General features: G+C 39.1%; 1 protein-coding gene across 2 annotated transcripts in view; it reads right to left on the bottom strand.

Annotated features, from left to right (window-relative positions):
• LOC5570567 (ATP-binding cassette sub-family A member 3) overlaps nt 1-27,545 on the bottom strand; it is a 45,295-nt gene that overhangs the window by 7,331 nt on the left and 10,419 nt on the right. For both annotated transcript variants that reach the window (XM_021854064.1, XM_021854065.1), the window contains 5 exons: nt 25,065-25,554; nt 24,620-25,007; nt 22,155-23,532; nt 20,944-21,038; nt 20,303-20,874 (listed from right to left, as the gene is read on the bottom strand). In XM_021854064.1, the coding sequence (XP_021709756.1) occupies nt 20,303-20,874; nt 20,944-21,038; nt 22,155-23,532; nt 24,620-25,007; nt 25,065-25,554 (2,923 nt within the window). The remainder of the gene's footprint in view (nt 1-20,302; nt 20,875-20,943; nt 21,039-22,154; nt 23,533-24,619; nt 25,008-25,064; nt 25,555-27,545) is intronic.

Raw genomic sequence — 27,545 nt, 5'->3', positions numbered from 1 at the left:
CTATCAACGAAATAATCTGAGGTCATCGAAAGTATGTACACAAGACTGATGCAAATTTTAAAGTTTTTGCTTCCCTATCCCCAAACGGTGTCAATTATGATGAAAATCATTCTCCCAAAATTTGAAGTAATTTAGAAGAAATTTGGTTGTGCACACGCAATTTGAAGTTTATATGGAAATTACTATGGGAAAGGCAAACCTTTTGTGTTCAGCCCTCTAACTGCTTGTCATAGTAATTTCTGGAAAAGTGAACAAACTCTTCTCATGTAAAATCGTCCCAGCTACAACTTTGCCGAAGACCACATTTTGATAGGACGTAAGAATAATTTGTTATATTTGATAACAAAGTCTGAATCATGCTCAGATGATCATTCAATTACTTTCAGAGCAACACTGTTTTTTTGCTGTAGAACATAGTAGCCTGGATTACTTTGATCTATTCTTCCCGCCTCGAGTTCCACTGTTGCCTGCCGAACAGTTGGTGAAGCATGCAACATGCAAACCCACTTTATGATGATGAATAACAATTTATCCTGACGTTCAATCAAAATGTGGTCTTCGGCAAAGTTGTAGCTGGGTAGATTTTACTTGAGAAGAATTTGTTCACTTTTTCATAAAATATCATGACGAAGAGATAGAGGGCTGAATACAAAAGGTTGTCGTTTTCCATAGTAATCTCCATATAAACTTTATATGGCGTGTGCATAGTCAAATTTCGTTCGAATCACTCCAAATTTTGGGAGGATGCTATTTATCATAGAAAAAATCGTTTAAGCAGAGGGGAGCTAATATTTTAAAACTTGCATCACTCTAATGTACACGCATTGCAACCCATTAGGTGCTCGAAAGTTTTCATAGAACTTCAATGACGAAGGGAAGTGTTAGGGATCCCATCCCATCCATGTAAAAAAATCTTCTTCAATATATCAACAAATTATGCTTTTCTAAAACGAATAATTATGTTCAGCATAATATTGATGTGTGTTGATCTTAACCCATCAGACGACAAATTTATATATTTTGTCAAGAAAAATATTTCAACGTTTTTTGTTTTTAGATATTGTCGCTCCATTCCTTATAAAACTCTTCTAGTTTAAGTTCTCATAAAGCTCTTCTTTTTTAATACAGTTCTTCCTTCGGGACTGACATTTTTCATATGAAATATGTTTGATGGATATTTTCTCTAAGACAATTTATTGCAAAAATCAAATAAGGACTTTACAATGATATATACAAAAAAAGCTTTTCTAAAATTTTATGGAAATCAGTCGAAAATTACGAAATGATGGAATATTCAAAATCATTATGCGGTTCAAATGATACCAGAAACATCAAGGATATTAGACTACCATATTCCAACATTAGGGTGATCCGATATTTGGATGACTAGACTTTAAGGTAATCACTGTTGATGCCGTCTAACATTAATGTGGCTAATTTTAAGGCTATCAAGTAGGCTAAAAATATTGGGGTGAACTAAGATAAGAGCTAGTTATCATTAGGGTGACCATACGTTAAGGTGGGAGTGCTACAATAATGACAAAATGCAATATTTGGAAGACCCAACATGATGGCGCCTTATATTGGGACAATTACAATTACATACAATATCACTGTTCGACAAAAAAAAAGTCGATCTGAATGCACAGAGACCGGACACCCCGGGCTTGAAAGTATAAAAATAAACAAAAATAATGGCGTTTTCAGAATGTTCGTGTCTGCCCCAGGTCATTTTTAAAATATACTTGAACTTTTTGCATTTTTTATTTAAATATCTAATCTAATCAATGACAGTGTTTTATTTTCAGGACAGCAGAATTCATATGCCATATAATGTTTTCAACTTTAAATACAATATGAAGAGTTGTAATAAGATTTGCAGGGAGCCCTTCCCCCCTTTTTTTGTACCCTCCCCATTTTTAAAGTATCGCAAATGATGGAATATTTGATATATAGGGGGTTGTCAAAATAACTGGGACAGGCAAAAATTGGGCCAACTTTGGAATGCTGTAACTTTGACAAAAATTGACCGATTTCAATTCTTTAAGAAGTAATGGACGGGTCAACTAATCTAGTTTTGAGGTGCATCTACGGATGATACCGGTGATAATCCGGATTTTCGGAAGCATGTCTTATGCAGTAAAATTATGACGTGTTTTCAGCAAAGATCTCGGCTAAAAAATCGAAATTTTACTACACATGAAGATAGAAGATAAAATTCTGAAGCGATTGGTGCGCCAAGTATTAAGATCGGTCCAGAAACAACCAAGATATGACCATTTCCCCGGAATCGGTGCCGGTAGTGGATCCGAATTGGGATCAAACAATTTATTCACTCAAAATATGTCGCGCAATATTGTTTTCTCTCTAGCTTATCATAAAATAGCCTATTATAAATTGAAAAAGAGTCTTGTACAGATTTGGCCACTCATGGCGCCGCCAAGTGCCCCGGGGGAACCTTGCATAGGGGACATTTCGATTTTGACACCTAAGCATATCATGCGACGGTTCATTTTTCATGTCTCGTGCTAAATAGGGCTATTGTAGACCTAAAATGGATAATTGGCTACAGTGGCCACTTTTGGGACCGCCGGAATTTCCCGGAGGAACCTGTCATTGGGGACATTTCTGTTTTTACATCAAAACTTATCGTGCGACGGCTCTTTCTTCATTCCTTGTCGTAAATAAAGTAACTGTAGACTCAAAATGGGAATTGAATTGGCCACTTTTGGGACCACCGGGTGTCCCCTAGGGAACCTATGATTGGAGACAATTGGAATTGAGCTCCAATACTCATCGTGCAACGGCTCATTCTTCATGTCTAGTCATAAATAGGTCAACTTTAGACCGAAAATGGATATTTAACTAGAATGGCCACTTTGGGGACCTCCTATAGTTCCCTAAGGAACCTATCATTGGGGACATTTCGATTTTTACACCAAAACATATCATGCGACAGTTCGTTCTTCATGTCTTGTCGTAAATAGGGCAAATGTAGACTCAATGTGTATATTTAAATATTGTCGCCACATTTGAGACCACTGGATGTTCCAGAGGGAACCTGTAATTAGGGACAATTGAAATTGAACTCCAATACATATCGTGCAACGGTTCATTTTTTTATGTCTCGTGCTAAATAGGGCTATTGTAGACCTTATGTGGATATTTGACTACAGTGGCCACTTTTGAGACCACCGGAATTTCCCAGAGGAATCTGTCATTGGGGACATCACAGCCTACCTCAGGGTTATCCGGTGGTCACAAAAGTGGCCACTGTAGTCAAATATCCACTTAAGGTCTACAATAGCCCTATTTTGCACGAGACATGAAAAATGAACCGTCGCACGATATGTATTGGAGTTCAATTTCAATTAACACTAATTACAGGTTCCCTCTGGGACATCCGGTGATCCCGGAAGTAGTCACTGTAATCAACTATCCATTTTGAGTCTACAGTTGCCCTATTTACGACAAGACATGAATAATGAGCCGTCGCATGATATGTTTTGGTGTCAAAATCGAAATGTCCCCTATGCAAGGTTCCCCGGGGCACTTGGCGGCGCCATGAGTGGCCAAATCTGTACAAGACTCATTTTCAACTTATAATAGGGTATTTTATGCTAAGCTAGGGAGAAAACAATATTGCGCGACATATTTCGAGTGAATAAATTGTTTGATCCCAATTCGGATCCACTACCGGCACCGATTCCGGGGAAATGGTCATATCTTGGTTGTTTCTGGACCGATCTTAATACTTGGCACACCAATCGCTTCAGAATTTGATCTTCTATCTTCATGTGTAGTAAAATTTTGATTTTTTAGCCGAGACCTTTGCTAAAAACACGTCATAATTTTACTGCATAAGACATGCTTCCGAAAATCCGGATAATCACCGGTATCCGGAGGTCATAGTTCATCTCCGTGGATGCACCTCAAAACTAGATTAGTTGACCCGTCCATTACTTCTTAAAGAATTGAAATCGGTCAATTTTTGTCAAAGTTACAGCATTCCGAAGTTGGCCCAATTTTTGCCTGTCCCAGTTATTTTGACAATTCCCTGCATATCAAATATTCCATCATTTGCGATACTTTAAAAATGGGGAGGGTACAAAAAAAGGGGGGGAGGGCTCCCTGCAAATCTTATTACAACTCTTCATATTGTATTTAAAGTTGAAAACATTATATGGCACATGAATTCCGCTGTCCTGAATATAAAACACTGTGTCGGTTTATTGATCAGATTAGATTTTTAAATAAAAAACGCAAAAAGTTCAAGTATATTTTAAAAATGACCTGGGGCAGACACGAACATTCTGAAAACGCCATTATTTTTGTTTATTTTTATACTTTCAAGCCAGGGGTGTCCGGTCTCTGTGCATTCAGATCGACTTTTTTTGTCAAACAGTGTATTAGGGTGGCCTTACATAAGGATAAATTGATATTAGGTGACGCCAACATACTGTAACGTATCAGAAATCGCCTTGGTTATCCCCCGAAGCAATGTTTAGCAAGTCGAGTCAAGTACACGACACTAAAGACGGGCTTGCAGTTGAGGTCGAAATACGCGTATCTGTCAAAGGATAAAAACTCTAGTGGAATTAAACGGTATAGTACTAAAATCGGTTTTTCATTTACTTTTAGGTATTCCACTAAACAGCTTGAAAATTTATTATCAATTATTAAATGCGTGATCTATGGGGATTTGAGTTCGAAACTTGTAACCATCGAAGTTATTGGGTCACCAAGTGGCTCGGTAGCTTAGTTAGTAAAGCGCTCGTCTAGCATACAAAGTCCTGGGTTCGAATCGAAGCCGATCACGTGATTTTTTTTCATTAGTTCACCCATAATTTATCCACCTTTACTACGCGTAATGAGTTAATTAATTTAATGTTTAGCCGGGTTCAAAAGAAAATTGTGAAAAATGATTAAATAAGTCAATAGGACCTATATGAAAAAACTGCAAATATGTGCAGCTGAATTGTTCACCATTATTTAGTTTATATTTAAATCTACAATGTAATTTCAGCAAACGTTTATCACCTGAATGCAAATCGCTCGAATAACCCTTTTCCTCGAATGACCCATTTCAATCATCTGATTTGGTGGACAGTTCTTTCGAGATCCACCGATCACGGCATTTTGGCAATATGTGTTTAATCGAAAATTGTAACCCGGCAGCCTTGCGAGTTTCCCGGGAATAAGTAAAATGGCTTATGCGCCACTCCCGAGCGAGACCACTTACCGAGATTGAAAGGCTGCCCGACCTAATTGAGACCTTCAGGGGAGGGGTTATGGTTTTCCCAAAAGAATGAGCGGGAAACTACCCAGACAACCAAAATGTACGTATAACGAAATCACCTGGAGGCTTTATACGTGCAAAATTTCACTTATAAGATGTCGCGAAAAGGCCTTCTACGTACAAAAGTGGAGGCGATATGCGTGCATATATTATGTGATGAATAATAACATACAATGCGAGTGTATAAATATTCTACCGAATCAACCTGTGATCTTATGCGACTTAACTTATGATAACAAATGTTGATTTGACAGCTGCTACGGATTGATGCGACTTACTTTGTACGAGTGTACGAGACGAAACAAAATGTATAAATGAACTCACAAAAGAAGTGTTTTATGCGAGGAAACTCATCAAACTGACGAGTTTATCCACGGTGTTTTGTGGGTTTGATGTAATTAGTATGAATAAACGAGTTGTAACGTGAACTTTCATGCGATTTCTGGCTGTCTGGGTAGCTGGCTGATCAGAAAAACGAAATGACTCACGACAAAAGTCGTGCAAATAGAAAATTAGAGTGCGTAAAGGTGATTTATTCGACGAAGAAGTAGTGCTTGCGATGGTTATCATCACGGGAAAACACGACTCAAATACCTCGAACGAATCTTCGTTCGATTAAAAAGCTGTCTGGTTGATGTCGGAGTCAACCTCTCCAGTAGGGTGATGTGTTAGTATCCATCGTATTAAGCATTGATCAGTGAGAACTGCAATTTTACCAGTATTGCAGTGAATGATGCTGATACAAACCGATGTCAAACTTTCTCAAAACGGCTTTAGCATTGTACAATAACATTTTGATAAATCTTGATCTCTTTTTGGAAATAATGCAAAGAAAATGCATCTTACCGTATTCTCAGTCCGTCGTATCGTTTTCAACTCCGTCGCAATCAGTTTCCAGATTCGTCTCACAACTTACGGCTCACTGTGTGTATTGAATGGTTAAAACACAACATATCAATGCTATAATAAAATGTTTTACTAGAATATATAGATCTACGGGCATCTCCCTCCATTCCTTCAGCATGATGGAATATACTAATTTCCTTTAAAATTAATTGTTCGTCATCAAAATTCAGCCCAAACATATGAACACAATTCCTTTTGACCGTACAATTATGGCATTTGCTCACAGTACAGCGAAAACAACACAATCAAAGGAACCGTATTTTTACGTCGAGCGTCGCGCACACATTGATGAGCACAAGCTTTTTTTTCTCAGTACGACGGATTGAACTTTGTTTACATTCTCAATTATTCGCGGCGGTTGAGGAAATTTCGTAAAATTTGGTGATTTATTGGAGTTTTACGGCGTGTGATTGGAATGAAATCCTTCAGTGAAGAAGTACGAAGGTTTTCCATAGTGAAAATAAGTGCCCGGCGAAGTAAGTCACCCACGGGGCGGTAAGAAACTTGTGTTGGAAAGTGGTGTGTGGCTCAGTCGATCGCTAAGCATTTCTCTCAAATCGTGTTCGTCCATGCGATTTCGGTAAAAAAGTGCAAAGTGAATAATTGAACTGAAGTTATTTACCGAAATACAGTAGTTTTATTGCATTTTTGGTGTACAAGAGTACAAACCATAACAGCTTTCACAAAATTACACTTGGAAAATGAATCTATGTTGCAGGTAAGTTTGAATATCCGCCGTAGTGGAACATTTAAAGTTTAATACGACGAATAGTTACGCTTACGACGAAGTAGAACAAAACCCTAAATGATCAAAAACACCAAAAAAAAAAACGACACGAAACATGAAAATCTCTTTACAATTACAGTCAGTGACATAAGTTAGTAGAATGCTGTTTTTCCATACAAAATGCCCAAGTTTGGGGTGCTGTATCTCAGCTTCTGGTAGTCCGAATTGGCAGAAATTAACTAACTTATATCACTGACTGTACCTCTCTAGATTTCTCCAATGGAAAAGCTGTTCAAATACTTTTAAACTGCGTTGTACTCATTTATTCAAACGCATACACTTTGGGTTCAAACTTTGTCCTCTCTATTTCACGCTTTATGAAATCCATATTAAATTTCTTAACTTCTACTTTATCGACAATTCATATTTACAATGGACGAATGCACGAGTTTACTAATTTGACACATAAGCGGTGTCAAATTCATTCGTTTCCATGCTCACGTAAATAACATGGCATCGCTCAAACGTCAACCAGTGAGTTCGTGCATAGGTCCATCATAAACTCTAGGCCTAGCTCTACTAGTTCATTCGCTCTTCGCTCTAGCTACACTCTTTTTGTTTTCTTGTGTGCGGTAAATTCATTTGTGTACTGTGCGACGGGTGGTGTTCATCGGGGGTTGCAAATGGACCGATGCACGAGTTCACTCGTTGATGTTTGAGCGGGGCCGTGTTATGTTATGGAAACAAGTGAATTCGATACCGCTCAAACGTCAAATTAGTGAACACGTGCATTTATCCATTATGTTGCCGACGCATAAACGAGACGAACGGTAGGGCCGAAATGAACGGTGTGGCCACGCTAGGTGAAATTCACCATGCACATGGAAAAAATAAACAAGTAAGGACTGTTCATTTTACAAAGTGGACACCTTGTACATGCAATATCTTTTTAATTTATCAATAAAATTGCAATCGGTTATCTTTACATCGTTCGACTAGTATTGTACAATTTTGTGATAATAAAAAAGTTACCGAAATAATTAAATCTCACACTTATAAGGTACCGTAAAATCGGGTGTAATTGATCAGAAGGGTGAAATTGATCATCGTATCACACGATTTGATTTATGCGTAATGGAGCACAATTATCAATGTAAACTTCAGTAAATGAACGTTGTTTGTCGTAACTATTGTCGCATTGTGTGTTGTGAAGTTTTTTGCGTTAAAGAATGTTTATAACTATGAAAATAATGTAAAATTTCAAAATCATGCACGTTGCATTATTGACAAGCACCTATGAACTTCTATTTCTAAGCAAGTTTGAAAGAATGCTTGAGATATATCCCCAAACCAGATTTCATCACCAAAACTCGTACCAATTAGCTCATATGTTTGAAATAATTGAATTTCTGTTAGATATCAATGAATTCCTTAGGAAATTGCATACATATAGGCGTTTTCCGCGTAATTCTTGAAATTTGACTATACGTTATTTATATAAATATTGCTTTGTTAAGAATTTTACAAGCATATTCGGATTCAGGGAGCTCAAATTTATCATGTAGAGTTGTTTTGAAAACTAACAATAATGGCATTGACAAGTGATCAATTTCACCCCGAAATGAGATCCCCTGATTTTTTATTTTAGAGATATTTGTTAACACTAAAATGACATTTGTTAGAAAATTCCGGTATATGAGTCGATGAGGTTCACTTTCGTACTTGTTTTCCTGCATTTAGTTTTTTGGCATTGTTAACATTATAGAAAACAGACTAGAAAAACCGTGAAAATGATCAATTTCACCCGAAATTACGGTATTACATTTAGAACGGTCGATATTTTGTGGTTATCAAAATCAATGATTATTAGAAATTGGCTGGAAATTTCAACATTCTATATTTTTATTTTTTAAAAAGACTTGTTCTTCTAAAGCATCATCAATCAGACGCCTGCTAAAAAATATCCAGTGATATTTGAAATAACCATTTTCCAGATATCATAAAATCATATTTCATCAATATTTTTAGAGGAAAAATATTTTAAATTTAAATGGAACTTATACGAGTAGAATTTTAAGGTTAAAAGTACATCCTGGCGGAAGTTCTAATATAGTAATAATATGGAAAGTAACCTAATTCTTCATAGCCTCCACGTTATATTTTAAGCACAATAGAAAAACAAATGCTTTGTTTTCAGAAGACCTCTCAAAACACAATGACAATCATCAAAATTGGGAACACTGCTTCACTGAAAGGTAATCCGGAATAACACACTTTGAAAATAATACATGAAAATAAATTCAATTTTCCATGTATTATTTTCAAAGTGTGTTATTCCGGATTACCTATCGAAATTTTTGCAGAAAAACGCTTACAATTTGTTCTGGATCGATAAATATGCGAAGATGGTTTCAAAAGTATGGGATTTTTAATAAAAACGACCATAAAGAGTAAAATTTGTACCTTAGAATGCGGGAAAAACTCAAGATATGACCCTCTTTCATACAAATATAGTTTCTTCAGTAATTCAAACCAATTTTTAGCACGCTTTTTACTTTACTTTTTTTGCTGGGAGTAAAAGGATTGTATATCAGCAAATTTGGCCATAAGGAAAAAACCACTAAAATGACCTAATGCCAGAAAATAGTGGAATATTATTGATGTTTTTAGAGCTCTACCTCTAGTAGAATAGTAAAGGATACCAACATACAAGTTGTTCATAAAAATTAGGTCATTTTTCATGTGAAAAATAATGCTTAACTTTGACGAACAGTTTTTCTTTGCAGTTTTTTTTTGAAAAACTGTTTCGTTCTTCAACCAAAATCATTTTGTATGTTTTTATATACCAGTGGAATACCAGTTGAACGATGCACACCAAACCGATTGTGATTTCATCAAAAAATGAGAAAGATATAGCATAAACAAGGTGTCCAGTTAATAAAATGAATAGTCCTTATTTACGTTTTGACGGTTACTTGCGTGGAGGCCTCACGTGGCCAACAGCAGATACTCCTCCGAACTTCGTTTCTACTTCTAACCTGAAATAATAATATACCTTCAACAAACATTATGCTGATACGGTTTCAGCGGCCAAGTGTCTAAACTTTTAAGACCTCATGCCTGAAAAGCGAAACTGAAAATAGACTGAATCGTGGTTCCTGTTTTCAATAAGGATTTCTCAGAGAATCCGACAAAACATCTCTCAAACCGTCTTTATAAAAGTTTCTGTGTGAATTCTTCGTGACGTAAAAAATCGGTATTTGCTGCTTCGTTTTGCTGTTAATTCTCCCCCCCCCCTTGAAGAATAGGGTTTTATAGTGATAAAAAATTCACAGTTTTTGTACCTTGATCGAAAGCGCACATTTTTCTAAGTATAACACGATTTTATTGTACTTCAATATCTTAATGCAGATAAATATTACAAATACAAAAAGATTTCAATCCGTCCAACGTATTTTGACAGCTGCTAAAGGTACGCTGCATTTTTGTTTATCTTACACGGAAATACTCACACTTATAAAATAGTTATGAAAATCAGTCAGATTTGTACTGAAATCGGAATATAAATTAAATTTATTCAATTGGCTTGTTTAGAGGTATCCAGTTTTTACATGTCATGATTCTACGGTAAACACTGAGCCAGAATCCAAAGTTTCATAATATTCCGTGCCCTCAGGGACTGCCCTGGAACTATTTTTAAAACACATTTGAAGTTAGTATGGAAATGGCTTTTGAATCATTGCTCGGCAAATGTTACTACGGGACGAGCTATCAATATGTAAATTGAAATGTCATTGAGGCTATAAATTTAAATCTCCATTAATCATTTAAAACGTCAAAATTAAGATATTGAAGTGCTATCTAATTGCATTAAACTTAGAAAAATGTACTCTTTCGATCAAGCTACGAAAACCTGTAACTGTGCTTGAATTTCACCATCAAAATGTCGAATTGTCATGTTCCGACAAGCAGGAGCAAATTATATTCGAAGAAATCCTAAAACAGAACCATGTGAACCGATTTTGTTCCATAGATTTCTAACGATCAATGTGCAGAGAAACCGATGGCTAACATTTTTGAGCTAAAACTTGAATACAAATACCACGTCTGTTCCAAACACTTCCGAGAATCAAATAGCAGGACCATAGCAAAAGAAAAAAATCTCGATGTAAGTTCGATGTAATTATCGAAAGTTAAATTATACTGAACAATAAACAACAAGCAAATGTACCTTTTACCCTATATTTTATTATACCTATCTAAAATATCGAAAGTGTTGATCGAAAATCTTCCAAAAACACTGTTGTAAAGCTTGAAACTTTTCAGTATACTTAACTCAAAACCGACCTAAATGTCACTCTCACTCCTTGGTATTTGGGTAGGCATTCGATCAAATTTCCCAAATTATATCAGATTCAATTTCGGCATTCCGTACAATAAGGCCTTCTATAGTAAATATATTCATGTAGATAAATTCGACTGGGATGTTTGAGTTCTCAGTCATGGGAACTCAATTTTTTTTTCAAAAAATGGAAAAGCAAAACATACCGTTTTGATTTTTTCCCATGACTGAGAAAGCCAAATAAACGTAGTTTATATTCATGTATATGAAATAAAAAAACAACATGCACAGCTAGTTATTTCTGAGGGAGGTAATGGGTTGTGATGAGAAATATGATGAATACTCCTCACAAATAGAATACTCCTCACAAATGACCTCACTGTCGGATACGTAACAAATCATTCTGCTAAGCTATAGATATTTTGCTATCCTAAATCAGTGTTGTGAAAAACTCAATTTCTCACAACTCACGCTTGAGATTTTTCATGCGTGAGTTGTCAATCATGCAACTCAGCAGTCAAAAAATCATGGGTGAGTTGGCTCACCTTTTTGACTCATTGTCTCGTATTTCCACAGTTTACTCACACACGGCAATAATTTCTTGTTAGTCTGGTAAAATATAGTAATCCCTTCTAACGTAAACAACAACATTCGGGTTTCACGAGATTTTGCCGGGTTTTGCGACTGAATCATTTTTTACGGTTTGAGTTGATTGAGTTGATTTTGCATCAAAATCTCATGCGTGAGATTTGCGAAGCAGATCTCAAATGAGTTTGCTCTCACGGGAGAGCATATTGATTGAGATTTTGAGTGTGAGTCTATCAACACTGTCCTAAATACCTAAATTTACTTAAATTGCATTAAAATATAACAAATGTCATACAAATCCGGAAAAAGTTCATAACTATCTACTAATACTAATGCACAGTGGTGAATAGCATACCTTCTATAACTGTCAATATACTTAGCAATCCGTCGACTTAATGACATTTCAATTTACATAATGACAGCCCACCCAGAAATAAAATTTGCCGAGGGGTGATTTAAAAGTGATTTTCATACGAATTTCAAACGTGTTTTAAAAATAGTTCCAGGTCACGGAAAATTGTGAAACTTTATTGATACTAGTTCAATTTATAACGTAGATTCAGAATATCTACGAAACTAGATACCCCTAAACAATCCAATTTGACCAGATTATCATTTCCAAAGATACCTTAAAGAATTGTTACACGATTTCTCTAGAAGTTTTTACAAGGATACGCTAAGGATTTTTTTTCAGAAATAAAAGGATTTTTTAACCTATATAGGCCTGAGTGAAATCAAAAATACTTAAGGTAAAGATGCATCGAAGCCAAACCTCGAATTTTCAAGAGCACAAATCAAAGAGCCTGGCAACCGTTCGTGCTGAAAATCTAATCGATTGGTTACCACCAGCGAGTGACTTGTGAGTAGCATTTTCAGCACAAACGGTTGTCTGGTTCTCTAGATTTGTGCTCTTGAAAAATCAAGGTTTGGCTTCGATGCATCTTCACGTTAAACCCTCACTGCTCAGCGAATTCTTAGCGGATTCAAATGATTTTTTGTCGGTTCACTGGCCCACATATCCAGTTTCTAGAAGTGACCACAGGAACTCGGAAATATTCCTGTGGCCGGAGTTATTACGGTGGGTTACTGGGTCAAGTCCATTAAAAAAAGGCTATTTTTTGGAAAATGCCAAGTTACCTTTAATTATTTGCAATGACATTCATTTTAATTTGCATAAATCATTGAGATCTGATATTCAACATTATAAATGAAGTATTTGTTTTAATTAATTATGAATCGTGGTTTACGGCTAACCAGCCGAGTGGAAGTTTAACAACTATCGAAAAGCTAAACATTTCATATACTTTGCAATTGAATTAAATAGACAAATTGATGTGAAGTTATGCGAAAAAGTTACACGTCTTCTAGGCGAGAATCGAACTCACCCCCTGATCAATTTGTCCATTAAATTCAATTGCAAAGTATATGTAATGTTTAGCTTTTCGGTATTTGATAAATGAAGTGTTTTGCACCGTTTAAAATATATCGGATGTTGCCATTCGGGCGTAATGCCTGGAAGAACCGGCTATAGATTTGTTGAATACTGAACCGTTTCAATTCTCGAAAAGTAGAAATCAAACTTAATTGTGCACTAAAATGCGTTCCCATGAGCTTGGCATAGATGTTCAGATACAAATTGGCCACTTTATCGTAAGTTTGAGGTGTCCCGGAACCCGAAAATGGTCATTTGTAGGGTCAATCAAAGGCAATAGTCATAGTAATCCAATTCAATCGTTTCTCAAAAGGTTAACACTGATGCAATTTTCTTAAAATTCCGTCATATAGTAGCCACATTATAGCCGATTCCGGAAATTATATGTGACATGAAATTTGTCTACCTCCAGGGGTACAAACGCACAGTACCCTTTTCACCTGACCTGACCTAGTGACCCACCGAAATAACTCTGGCTACAGGAATATTTCCGCGTTTCTCTGTCCACTTCTAGAAGCTAGATAGGTATGTGTGCCAGTATACTGACAAAATACCATTTGAATCCATCAAGAATTCGATGAGCGGTGGGGGTTTTAGATATTTTGCTTTCACTCACCCGCAGTGCTGCAAAACGGTGAACAGAGTCTGCTCATGCACAATAGAAAAATGCTACCGCATCGGTGGTTCCTTTTATGCGATTGCGTTTTTGCTTTCTTTGCTCACGATCGCCCGAACACATATACTGTAGAGTAGACCTGTTCATATTTGAAAAAAATGTCTATGTCTATGCTTCAAGTTAAAAATGTGTATTTAGGCTTATTTTAAGGTTTTAAAAATCATAACTCAATCATCATAAATCAAAATCACTTGTTATTACCACCTTTTGAAAGCTAATTCTATTCCGTTAAAGTTTGTCGAACAAGCCAATAAGATTAAATTAAGTTTAAACATTGTTTGATCGAGATTTGTTCTCCACAATACCCAGAAATCACGGTTTTCTGAATATATATACATAAAAACCCCGGGCCTGCACCGCACCCTCCGCACTCCCCTTGCTACGCTACTGAACCTACATTTTACATTTTATGCATTGTTTTTACGATTTGTAACTCAGTCTGTTGTGACCGAGAGCACTCGCGAGGGTATTTTACGGAACCGGGAAACAGTAAAACACTCCGGAATACTTTCCGATAGTTTTATAATGTATTCACGTGTACTTTTCTTCTAATTACAATGGCGAATGAACAAGGTTGTTATAGTTGGGGGGAGCAAGGCAAGTTAACTTCAAGGTTATTGTAATAGAGTAGTAATTAAGGTAATGGTTTGATATGGACACGGAAAATATATAACAGCTCTTCCCCCCTTATGGTTTACAACGTTACAAATCCAATCTCTTAGGAGCTTTCACCATACGGGTTGATCTTCTTGGCGTTTGCTGATACGACCCTTCGCTTGGTTCACGCTCCGTTGTAGGCTTACTCGCAGATGGAACCGTGGACGGAACGCTCAATGTCGGACGTGGTCCAGAAACCGACACCGAGGCTGGTTCAACTCTTGAACTTGCTGGAATAGCAACTGGTTCCGTAGATGTAGAGGCTTCTTGATAAATCGGCACAGCATTGCCTCTTGTAGCGTTCGAAGTAGCTGCGGGTTGTTGTGGAAGGTTCGGTAATACTGGCATCTCTCGTAGGTTTCGACTAGCTGGTAAGTGCGGTCCCACTTCTCGTAGTTGGTCGATATGACGCTTCCATACACGATTGTCGTCCAACTGGACCATGTAGTGCAACTTTCCAAGCTTCTCTATCACACGACCATATTTCCATTTTTCCTGATCCAAGAAATCTCGCGCAGCGACTCTTCCTCCCTCGGGAATAGTTCGGACTTTTGGATCAACCTTCTCCGAGAATGTCGGACCAGGCAGCATCAAATCAAGTCGGGATCGGATTTGTCGATTAAAGAGCATCATGGAAGGAGACTTTCCGGTTGTCGGGTGGATTGTCTTCCGGTAAGTCAAGAGAATGTTGCAAAGTTCCACGTGCATTCTTGATTTGTCACATTTCATGGCCTTCATTTTGTTTTTGAAGGTCTGAATGAACCTTTCGACCTGCCCGTTGGTCGCCGGATGGTACGGCGCACCCATTTTGTGGAAAATTCCATTCAACTGCAGAAATCGCTGAAACTCACCGGAGGTGAACTGCACCCCACGATCGCTGACCAGAACGCAAGGTATTCCGTAAGTCGCAAAGAACTCTCTACATGCATTGATAGTCGTAGCAGTAGTTATGTCCCGTAGAATCTTCACCTCTGGCCATTTTGTGTAGGCGTCGACAAAAACGATAAAATATTTGCCCATGAACGGCCCAGCGAAATCAACATGTACTCGTTCAAACGGTTGAGTAGCAGGTTCCCAGCAGTGCAATGGCGCTTTTGCAGGATTCGGACGTGTAACCTGACAGGAAGCACAATTCTTCACCAGATCTTCAATATCCCTGTCAATCCGTTCCCACCAAACGTACCCTCTGGCAAGTGTCTTTAGGCGGGTACTGCCAAAGTGAGTGGAATGCAATTCGTTGAGTACCTTCATCCGTAAATCTGGAGGAATGTAAACCCGAATACCGCGCATAATGCACCCTTGCTGCAATGAGAATTCGTTCTGATCGATACCGAATCGATCCTTCGCCTCCACTGTCTTTCCGTTTCGCAGACCCTGAAGCAGCACTTTGACCGAACCATCTGCCGCGGTTCTCTTGGCCAAGTCATCAACGGTGACAGGCATCGTCTCGATAATACTCGTTTCCAACATATCGACTTCTTCTACGACGTTATCCGGCCGCTTCGTAGCAATCGGCAACCGTGAGAACGCGTCCGCATTGTAATGTTGCTTAGTGGGGCGAAATTTGATGGTATAGTCGAAAGATTGGAGGAAAGTAGCGTAGTGCTGCATTCTCAAGGCTGACATAGTCGGTAATCCCTTCGTCTCGGAGAAAATTTGCTTAACCGGCTCGTTGTCCGTGTAGAGAAGGAATTTGCGTCCATACAAATACTGATGGAACCGTCGAATGCCGAAAACAATCGCATAGGCTTCACGATCAACTTGTTTGTACTTACGTTGTGTCTCGTTCAAGGTTTGCGACGCATACTGTATCGGACGCTCCGATCCGTCCGGCAAGATGTGACTTAACACCGCACCGACTCCGTACGGTGACGCATCAGTCGCCAACACCAGTGGCAACTCGGGGTTGTAGTGCACCAGAAAACTGTCTGACTGCATCTCCTGTTTCACCTTCCTAAAAGCTTCTTCGCACGACTTCGACCATTCGAACGGCACGTCGTTCCGCAACAGCCGATTCAGCGGATAGATCATCGTGCTCAGATTAGGAAGAAAACGTCCATAGTAGTTCACTAAACCGACGAACGAACGAACCTGTTCTTTGTTTTCGGGAGTGGGCATATTCTGCACCGCTTCGATCTTCTTTCGCACTTTGTGTATACCGTGACGGTCGACAACGTAACCACAATACTCTATTTTGTCCGCAAAGAACACGCACTTGTCCAAGTTTATACGCATTCCGTAGTTGCTCAAACGATTAAGCACTTCTTCAAGTCGTTGCAAATGTACTTCGTCATTCGGACCCGTCACACGTATATCGTCCAAAAACACTGTCACTCCCGGTATTCCGTTTAGCACTTCTTCCATTAATCGTTGCCATATTGCAGGTGCGGAGCTCACGCCGTACATAAGCCGCGTCGGCCGGTACAGCCCAAGGTGTGTGCTCAGCGTCAGAATTTCACGCTGATCCGGATCCACCTCAAGTTGCAAATACGCCTGGGACAGATCTATCTTCGAGAATTTCTCTCCACCGGCGACATTCGCGAACAGCTCCTCGATTGTGGGGAGAGGATGCTCATCCACTACTAGATTAGGGTTAACCGTTATTTTGTAATCCCCACACAATCGCACTTTGTTGTTCAGTTTCATCACGGGGACCATAGGAGTCGCCCAATCACTATGGTTCACTTTTTCGAGCACTCCTTCTTTCACGAGCTTCTCAATTTCTTGCTCGACAGCACTTCTCAAAGAAAACGGCACTGGCCTAGCTTTAATGTACGCCGGATGGGCGTTCGGCTTCAACCGCAACTTTGCCGTAAGCCCTTTTATCTTCCCCATCGAATCAGCACAAACACTACCGTACCGCGCAATCAACTTTTTCACCGATTCATCGGCGGTGCACTTTACACCATTGTACGCAACCGAATGTACTTCTTCGTAAAACTTGTTCACGTCAAGTCGCAAAACTTTCATCCAGCTTCTTCCTAGTAACGGATGCTTTCGGTTGTCCGCCACGTACAACAACAATCGATGAACTTTGCCTGCATACTGCACCGAGACCGTACACATACCGCGCAATTTGATCGAATTTCCACAGTAGCTCACAAGTGATAAATCCGGTGGATCCAATTTCACAGCCGGCAGCAGCTTTTCGTAGTCCGTCACGCTCATAATCGCGACGGGAGCACCACTGTCCACCTCGAATCGCACTTTGGAATCATTCACCGAGATAGCGACCCAAAATTTGTCCACTCGGCTCTCCGCGTCGTACAAGCCACAAATTTCATCCATGTAAACGTCTTCTTTCTTCTTCTGTTTACATTCTGCAACACTTTCTTCCACTTGATGGAAATCACTTTTGCTCTTCGTGCTGCAAGCACTCTTTTCTTCATACACACTTTCTCAATGTGGCCCGTCATGCGGCAGAAATTGCAAACAGTTTTCACATGAACGCACTTGTTCGCAAAATGATTCGTACTGCCACAGCGGTAGCATGCACCCTTTTTCGAACCTTGCTTCGAATCACTGTGGTGCGACTGACTAGCAGCAGCGTTCCCCGGCTTCTTACCCTTCGGTTTACCACTCTTGTTTACCGGATGCTCGACCAAATTCACATCAGCTTTCGCACGAGATTGAATCTCTTGGCCCCCTTTTGCGGACATCTCCATCGATACCGCAAGATCGCGAGCCCTATCTAACGTGAGGTCGTGCACTTCCAAGAGCCTTGCCTGAATTCCGCGATCCTTCAGGCCGAAGACGAACTGGTTTCTCAGAGCGGTGTTGAGGTAATTGCCGAAATTACACGTTATCGCCAATTTCCGCAGTGCAATCAAGTAGTCGTCGATTGACTCATCGACTTTTTCGTCGCCTTGCCTCCTACACTTGAAGCGAAAATTCTCCAGAATTTCGAGCGGGCGAGGGTTGAAATGAGTTTCCAGCAGCTGTACGATCTCATCGTACGTTTTCTCCTGCGGTTTGTCAGGAGCCATCTTGTCCGAAACGATGTCGTAGTTCTCTCCACCCATGTAATGGAGCAGCATCGGACGCTTCAAATCGTCTGGAACTCGAAACAGCAACAATGCTCCCTCCAAACGCTCGACCCACCGAGACCACTTCATCCGATGACGATCGTATGGCTCGATGGTGAAGTTCGATTGCATTGCTAGCGGAGCGCCAGCAGCAACCCCAGCAGCAGCACCGGCGACAGCAGCAGCACCGATCGGAGGAGGATTTTCTCGAACTTGTTCCTGATTCCTCCGGCCGTTTTCGTTCCCGTTTTCTGCCATCCTCGTCGACAGATTAATTGTTGTGACCGAGAGCACTCGCGAGGGTATTTTACGGAACCGGGAAACAGTAAAACACTCCGGAATACTTTCCGATAGTTTTATAATGTATTCACGTGTACTTTTCTTCTAATTACAATGGCGAATGAACAAGGTTGTTATAGTTGGGGGGAGCAAGGCAAGTTAACTTCAAGGTTATTGTAATAGAGTAGTAATTAAGGTAATGGTTTGATATGGACACGGAAAATATATAACACAGTCCAATTTAAATAAATTGTTTCAACATAATTTTAAAAACAGATCTACCAATAAAAACTTTCATCAATATTCCTACAAACTGTATTCATGAGAGAAACAATAATTTAAACCAATTATCAAACTTGTTGAATTCAATCTATCAGGTATACCGAAAATTGAACAAAATATGGAAAATCTCTTTGGAAGAAGCTTTCGCGGAAACAGTACATTCGGGGAAATAATCCATTTGATGAAATAGTTTTCGGGCGAAAATCCTTCGGTAAAAAATCATTCATGGAAATGGTTTTCCGGAAAATGTCAGACAAACATTTTGAGTACCAACGACTTTTCAAGGTAATAGACTATTAGGAGGAACGGGGTATTCGAGTAACTGGCATTTAGGGAACTGGCGTTCGGGAAAACGACGGGAAGCACAGCCACTCAGGATTGCGCTACTTTTCCCCGAATATATTTTATATGAATGCCATTTCCCCGAATGTCCGACCGACCCGCTTTCCCGTGATGCAGTTCAACAATGTAGCAGAATGTCAAAGATGATCAATCAAAAGAAGAAGATATTAAATCATTCTCGAAAGTCGCCTAAGATGGTGAAACTCGAAAGAACTGCACTCTGCCAGAATAGTGCATATCAGATTACCGGTTTATTGACCACCCTGATCCATTTCAGAGTTATGACAGTAAAGAATGCTAATGGGAAATGGGCTATTTGTGGAAACAGGGTATTCAGGGAACTGACGTTTTGGCAAATTACATTCGGGGAAAAGGAGTACAGCCTTATGGTATATTTTTGATTTTATGAAAATCATTTTGCTTAAGACTCGAATCTTCTTCTTCTTCTTCTTCTTGCATTACGTCTACACTGGAACAGAGTCTGCTTCTCAGCTAAGTATCGAAAAAGCAATTCCACATTTATTAACTGAGAGCTTTCTTAGCCGATGTTGCCATTTTCGCATTCGTATATCGTGTAGCAGAAAATTTCCATTACGAAAAGATCCTGGATCAACCAGGAATCGAACCCAGACACTTCCAGCATGGCTTTGCTTTGTAGCCGCAGACTTTTAACCACTCTGCTAAAGAAGGTCCCTTGGGACTCGAAACATTCAAATATTGTTTAATCAAATATTTTTTAATACTTACCCTTGTGTTTGGTCGATACGGAAGAGGTTTGTTCACAGTTGTTATGTCACATGTAGTGCATATTGTTTTCAGCAAAGCGTTGTAAAGCAAATCTATTCCAAGCGGAGCCGTGTGGAATCCCCGTGGGTTAAACCATACTGTATGATTAGAACCACCTAAAGTCGCTGCTGTCATGTACTCTCGATTCACTAGTCCAATGTTGGCATTCGATAAGCTCAGTATACGATCTACCATATCTTCATCGGTTTTCTGCAACTGATGGTTTGAAGGATAACCCTGGAACAGTTTTTCGTATCCTTCAACGACATCGTCAATCTCGCCTTTGATTCCCAGCACAGTCGTGGTCGATGAATAGTTGTACACAGAAATTGGCAACGGAGGAAGATTGTTGAGTCCTGGGAAGGCTCGTACGATCACAACGGTAACAACCATGAAATAAATTGGAATCAGCGCCTGAACCAGCTGTTGCACCCAACTTCGCTTTGTGGAGATCATTTTCTTCAAAAACATTGAACGAACTTGGTTGATCATGAGCCTGCTTCCATTCAAAAGAGATTTATTCTCCTCGTGTACTGCAATTTTGAGTAATTATTAAATTTTAATCATGGGTCATTGTATAAAAAGTCATAATTACTGCTTACGTCTTACTGTTGATGCCATATTTGGCTCAGGAGCGGTCTCGTATCGTCCGTTAGTGATTTGTTTTTTATCTAGTGCGTACGAATCACTACCCACTCTGTAATAGAAAAAAAAAACAGATTTTGTATTAAAATCATGCGGTTATTTAAAAGTTCTGGTTGTTGTACGAAATTATGAATATACCCATCCATAGGGATTTGCATAAAAATATAGTTAAAACTAACACCGCTAGCGCTTGACGGCTCACCATAGTAGCATGTCTGCAAGAACTTGAAACTTTTTAGAACCAGAGCTACAGGTCCTTAGCCCTGATAAGGTGGGTGGTTGTGATGGCTATGACCGTGGTCATCATGTAAACGGACAATGCTGTATCTTTTCAGCACCGAGGAGGCAGCCCCTCTATCATGATGTAGGTAGCGCAACCCTGGTTAGGTGGCCCATCGAAGACTCTTCACCAACCAAGAAAGACAAAAGTAGAGCAAACGGATTGATTTTACGGCAACAGACCCGGCAACGAATAAAGGACAACGATCGGAAAGTTGGATCTTGGAACGTGAGAACTTTGAATGAACCCGCGCGTGTTGGGCTCCTGGCTCATGGACTGCGGAATGTCGGCGTGAACGTGGCAGCTATCCAGAAAATACGCTGGCCGAGAACCGGAGAACGTGAATCGACTAGTCGATTGACCACATCGCCAACATTTCATTCAAGTACCACATCTACTACATACCACATCTACTACATACGCGGTGGCGACAGAGCAGAACGTGGAGTTGGCTTCATAGTGATTGGAAGAATTCATTACGAATTTTAGGACCCAATTGGTCGGTCTTCAGACAAACCGGACTAGATGATATTTTGGCGTTCATCATGAACTTCATCACTTACTTAAGGTTTTATTTAGAATCGTGCATTTGCAGAAACGAAAAAGGCAGTTTTCTTCCAAATAGAATTTAAATCTTGAAAAAAGGCCGTTTTTTCATTTTTTTCAATTACGATGAATGGACGTTCTCGTTTTTCGTGGTTTGTTGACCTATCAAAAGAAAATTTGTTTTGAAAATTTTGATATATGCTCCATTCTTACGAGCACGTTAAGAATGTTCTGAGGATGAAAATTCAATTTATGTACCCCCGACTCATAACGTAAACGGATATTTTAGTGTATTGGTAAAATTTTAACTATGGACAGTAATATATGCATTCTAATACTTACTTTAAGAATACTTCTTCCAACGTTGTAAGTGATATACCGTAGTTTTTAACATCTAGCCTCTCTGCATTATCCTCAAGATCTCGTAGCATATGTTGGAAAATCGAAGTATAATTTTCATTTAGCACAAATGACAACTCCGTTCCTATATCAGTGTCACATTCAATGTCTGGAATGTACTTCTTTAGCAGCGTCTCCAAATTTCCAACGTTACATACTTCATCTTTAACGCACACCAACCTATATCCTACTCCAAAACGCTTTTTGAGGAAAAAAGACGATCCCACTGCTTTCAGTTCGCCCACAGCCATAATTGCTATTCGATCGCCTAGAATATCTGCTTCGTCCATAAAATGTGTTGAAAGCAAAATCGTACGACCTTTCTTCTCTGCAATGAGTAAATCCCACAAAGCTCGCCGGGCGGAAGGATCCATACCGGAAGTAGGCTCATCACATAGCACTACTTTGGACCCACCACATAGGGCAATTCCGACAGACACTTTACGCTTCATGCCACCAGAGAGCGTGTGAGACTGGGAGTTTATTTTGTCATCCAATTCCAGGATCTTCACGTAATGGTCGATCTCGGTCTTAATTCTTTCCTTTGGGACACCTTTTAATCGAGCAAAAAACTCAATGTGTTCCGAAACGGTTAATTCATCGAAAAGTACATTATGTTGCGGACACAATCCAAGGGATCCTCTAACAGAATCCAGATCAGTTGTAATATCGTATCCATTGATAATGGCCGTACCAGAGGTAGGAGCGAATATTCCTGTCAGCATAGACATGGTCGTTGTTTTTCCAGCTCCGTTGTGTCCCAGCAATACCGTTATTTGATCTTCGAACATGTTTAAACTCAGTCCACTGACAGCGATTTTTTTCTTATCATACTCTTTGCGAAGATTCCGTATCTGTATTCCTGCTATTTTATCCACCGGTTCCGGTTCCAATGCGTCATCATCGGTTACGCAAGAAGTACTGATAGGATGTGAAGATATCGCCTTTCCCGCCCAAAACTTCTTCGTGAAAAGGAAATACCACGGTTCTCCGACACCAAACTCACCAGGAAACACCTTTTCGATGTACAATGCTACCAATAGATATAGCAAAGCATCTACCAGCAGCATAACCATAGTGTAACCAACACTAAGATCATCGTCGACGGTCACTGGCTCAAATAGGTTCGACCACTGTAGACCGCTAGAAGTGCCCTCATGTCTCATCATCAGCATAAAGCCGAACGACATGGCTGAGTTTGAGAACAGGCATAGTGCCAGCTTGGCGGGTAATGCGATGGAATCGTAGTTGGCAAACACTATGTTATAAGGCACAATCATAATGAACCAGATCAGTCCGGAAAGGCCAGCCGCGATATTTGCTAAAAAAAAGAGAAAATTATAATTCATGGTTTAGAATAATACATTTTGATAAAAAAGCAATAACAAGTTGTACCTAATTGTTATAAATACTGTGTTTTAGTAGTGTAGTTTGAACGAAACAATTGTTCAGTTAGAAACATAAAATCAGTGGGAGACATTTCACTTGAAGTGGGTACATTATCTGATGATTTCCCGTTAGAATTTTATGTAGACGAAGAGGTGGTGTAGAAGTTGCCTGTGGCGGCAGGGTTTTTTTTTCATTCGATTTGAAACAATTAGAATGGGTACTCGTAGTATGAAAAGGAGTTCAATACAAATTTTCTCGTACGATATCGGCAAATGCTTTTCCTTGGGTAGATACAGTTTTTGAATGAGCATGATTTTAGTCTTCCTGTTGGGTATGATTCCTAATCAAGCGATCGTTAACTGAAAAATGAGCATTGTTCGATACTCTACCAGGGAAATTCCGGAAACGACCGTTGTCGTAACGGACATTACCGTTCATCTGCCTGACACGAGACTCGACGACTCACATACGCGAAGGGCAAGCCCAAAAATTGACTTATGATTGCCCCCACAATTTGCGCACATAAACTTATCGGTATCTTCCTTCACTGGACAAACATCCTTAGCGTGAGAAGAACCTCCGCACATGCGGCAATGTTTTGTACCATGACCACACTTTTGGCACCGACGGCACTGAGTGGGGTAATTTGAGTCTGTTAATTTCCTCCAGGCTTCTGGATATGTTCCCATGTCACACGGACTAGCTTTTTCTAAAGCTTTAATATTATTTAGATCTTTTTTATTAAAGTGAACTAAATAATATTCTTGAGAAAGCCCTTTCCGAACAATGCCAGATTGGGTTCTCTTTTTCATAATGAATACTTGGACTGTGGAAAATCCAAGTAAATTATTTATTCCTATTTTGATCTCTTCAGGTGACTCAAAGTCACTTGAGAGACCTTTCAATACACAAACGTTCAGTTTTGTCCTCAATATTTGTGGTTTAGAACTTTGGCACCTATGAGTTTGTAAAATTTGTCCTTTTAGCTAAGCTCAATGAATATTCCATTATAAACTTACCTTTTGAAAACATGGTACTCATCATGAAACAATAGCAAATGGACGTTATGCTAAATACAAACAAGTATATCCAAACAGCACTCCAGTCGGAATATTCGAACACTGCAAGCTCGCTGTTTGTAGTCAGATTTGCGCAAAGTAACGCAGTGATCAAGGAAATAGAAACCATAAGCAATAGGATGCATTTCACAAACCATGCACTCCAGTGCAGCCAACTCGATAATCCCATGATCTTCATCGTTTCCTTGAGCTGTCGTTCTTTTTCGACTGTAATATATTTCACTGTGTTGATGGCAGTGTAGAAAAATGCAATTACAATTATCAATGGCAGTAAGTTTTCCAAGCCCGCTAGTAGAGCATCCTGATAATATGGCGGATAGGGGAATCTCTGAAATGAAACAAAATGGTAAATATGCATGAATAGATGGGAAAATAAGAAAATCACCCGCAAGAAAACTGTGGTAAATTCAATGCTAGGATCTCGTTCCAGTAAAATGGCTCGATCTACAGCACTTTGAACAGCAATGAATGATTCGTTGAAATAATTTGCTGGATAGCCTCCGTCATCTCTGTCAGGATCTTTTGCTCCGGCAATTTGAAACTGTGGAAACATCAGCTCTGTGTACCAATTAGCCCAGAGTGCTGAGAATTGATCCTGGAATGTTCGCATTTCTGCCGGGAATCGCAGTGAATAGGACACCTTTTCGGGAAGAACGTTGAGCGTCCGATAATTGTCCGGAAATTCTATTCCCACCAACGTGTTGTTGTTGCGCAGGAAGTTTTCCATTTGAAATGCATTCTCGAAAGGTTCGATATCCAGTGGCTCTCGTATCTGCTGCGCCGCATTGGCAACCAATCTTGTTACCAATGGGCATTCAGGTGAATACGCTAAAACATAGCTTATAGGTGGGTCTATTCCAGGGTTATATTCGGGGCTGAAAAAATAAAACAATTTTAACGTAAAATTAGAATGATAAAAGTAGAAGTGTAAGGTAATGAAAATGCAGCCCTTGCTCTTCTATCATGTTTTACAATGTACATATGTTATGTGCTTTGGTGTTAATAGTAGTACCTCAATAAACTCGAAGAAACCGTCATTAAAATCATGTCCATTTTGAGACACACTTTGGTTCAAAGCACGAAGCTTTCACGGTGTGCCTTAACGCGTTAAAGCCCAGCGTCCTATTTTGAGGACAGATCTGATATTAATAATTATTTTATTTGACATTTGTTCCAATGTTTCAACATTGGATATTCTATGTAACTCAATGGTACTATACCAGGGAGGAAGCTTCAGAATCATTTTCAAAATTTTATTCTGAATTCTCTGCAGAGCTTTCTTCCTGGTATTACAACAGCTAGTCCATATTGGTTTCAAATAAAGAGCTTTTTGTTTATGTGGGAATATAATTAGTTGAGTTTTGGAAGCATTAGGAGAAATCTTCCATTTTTTCAAGTATGAAGAAAAAATATCTAAACTGTTTTGCAATCGACTACAGATGACACGTAGACTTCGTCCGGAGGCGGAGAGACCTGTGTCATCCGCAAACAAGGATCTTTTACATCCCTGAGGTAACTCAGGTAAGTCAGATGTGAAAATATTGTATAACATTAGTCCCAAAATGCTGCCTTGAGGAACACCAGCTCTTACAGGAAGTCTCTCAGACCTGGAGTTCTGATAATTAACCTGAAGTGTATGATTTGACAGATAACTTACGAACAAGCCTTCATGCCAAACACTTTTTCTATGTCTAGAAGAGCAAGACCAGTAGAATAGCCTTCAGATTTGTTAGAACGGATCAAATTTGTTACACGTAAAAGTTGATGAGTGGTCGAATGTCCATGGCGGAATCCGAACTGTTCATTGGCAAAAATTAAATTTTCATTGATGTGGACCATCATTCTGTTCAAAATGACCTTATCAAACAGTTTACTGATGGAGGAAAGCAAACTGATTGGACGATAGCTAGAAGCTTCTGCAGGATTTTTGTCTGGTTTTAAAATTGCTACAACCTTAGATGCTAATTGAAAACATTTGTTAAATATATCAACTAAAAATAATGATGAAGTTTCTTGATGAGGATGTAGAAAATTCTTTCATCGCCAAGAGCTTTAATTTTTTTGAATTTTTTTAATAATAGTTCTCACTTCTTCCAAATCAGTCTCCCAGGAATTTTCGAGAACGTTCTCTTGATTGAGAATATTTTCGAAGTCCTGAGTAACTTGATTTTCAATTGGACTAGTAAATCCTAAATTAAAATTGTGCGCACTTCCAAACTGCATAGCAAGTTTTTGAGCTTTTTCGCAATTAGTTAGTTATAATTTGTTTTCCTCTTTCAATGCCGGTATTGGCTTCTGAGGTTTTTTTCAAAATTTTAGATAATTTCCAAAAGGGCTTAGAGCCAGGGTCCAATTGAGAAATCTTAATTTCAATTTTTTTGTTTCTTAACCCCTCTACCGGCAGCTTCTTTTTTTACCGCAAGAAAAAAATTCAAATCGCGATAACTTTTTTGTTTCTCGGTATTTTTGCACCATTTTTTCACAAGTTCTCAAAAAACTCTTCTAGTTTGAGGATCCGTGTCGATATTGATGATTGGTGATCTGGTTTTAAAGATATTCCAATGTTCCTTGGGGGACCGATATTTTCCATACAAAATGTCTTAGGCGGCCATTTTGTTTTTCGTCAACTTATCGAAAAATTAAAATGTGGGCTATACAATGCTATGTAATAAGGAGCTACTCTGAAAAAATCATACAAATTGGTTAAGAATTCTTAGAGATATCTGAAAATTACGATATTATTTGGTCAGCTTGGTACCAGCAACATAAATGTTCATTACTCAAAGACGGCTGCTCCAAATTGCTTCATATTTTCACAACATACTCTCATTGATGTATTGTTCGAAAGAGTGAACATCTGAATACG

Source organism: Aedes aegypti, chromosome 3 (genome assembly GCF_002204515.2).
Source record: "Aedes aegypti strain LVP_AGWG chromosome 3, AaegL5.0 Primary Assembly, whole genome shotgun sequence".
NCBI classification, from domain to species: Eukaryota; Metazoa; Arthropoda; class Insecta; order Diptera; family Culicidae; genus Aedes; species Aedes aegypti.
This window is presented reverse-complemented; position numbering and strand designations above follow the sequence as displayed.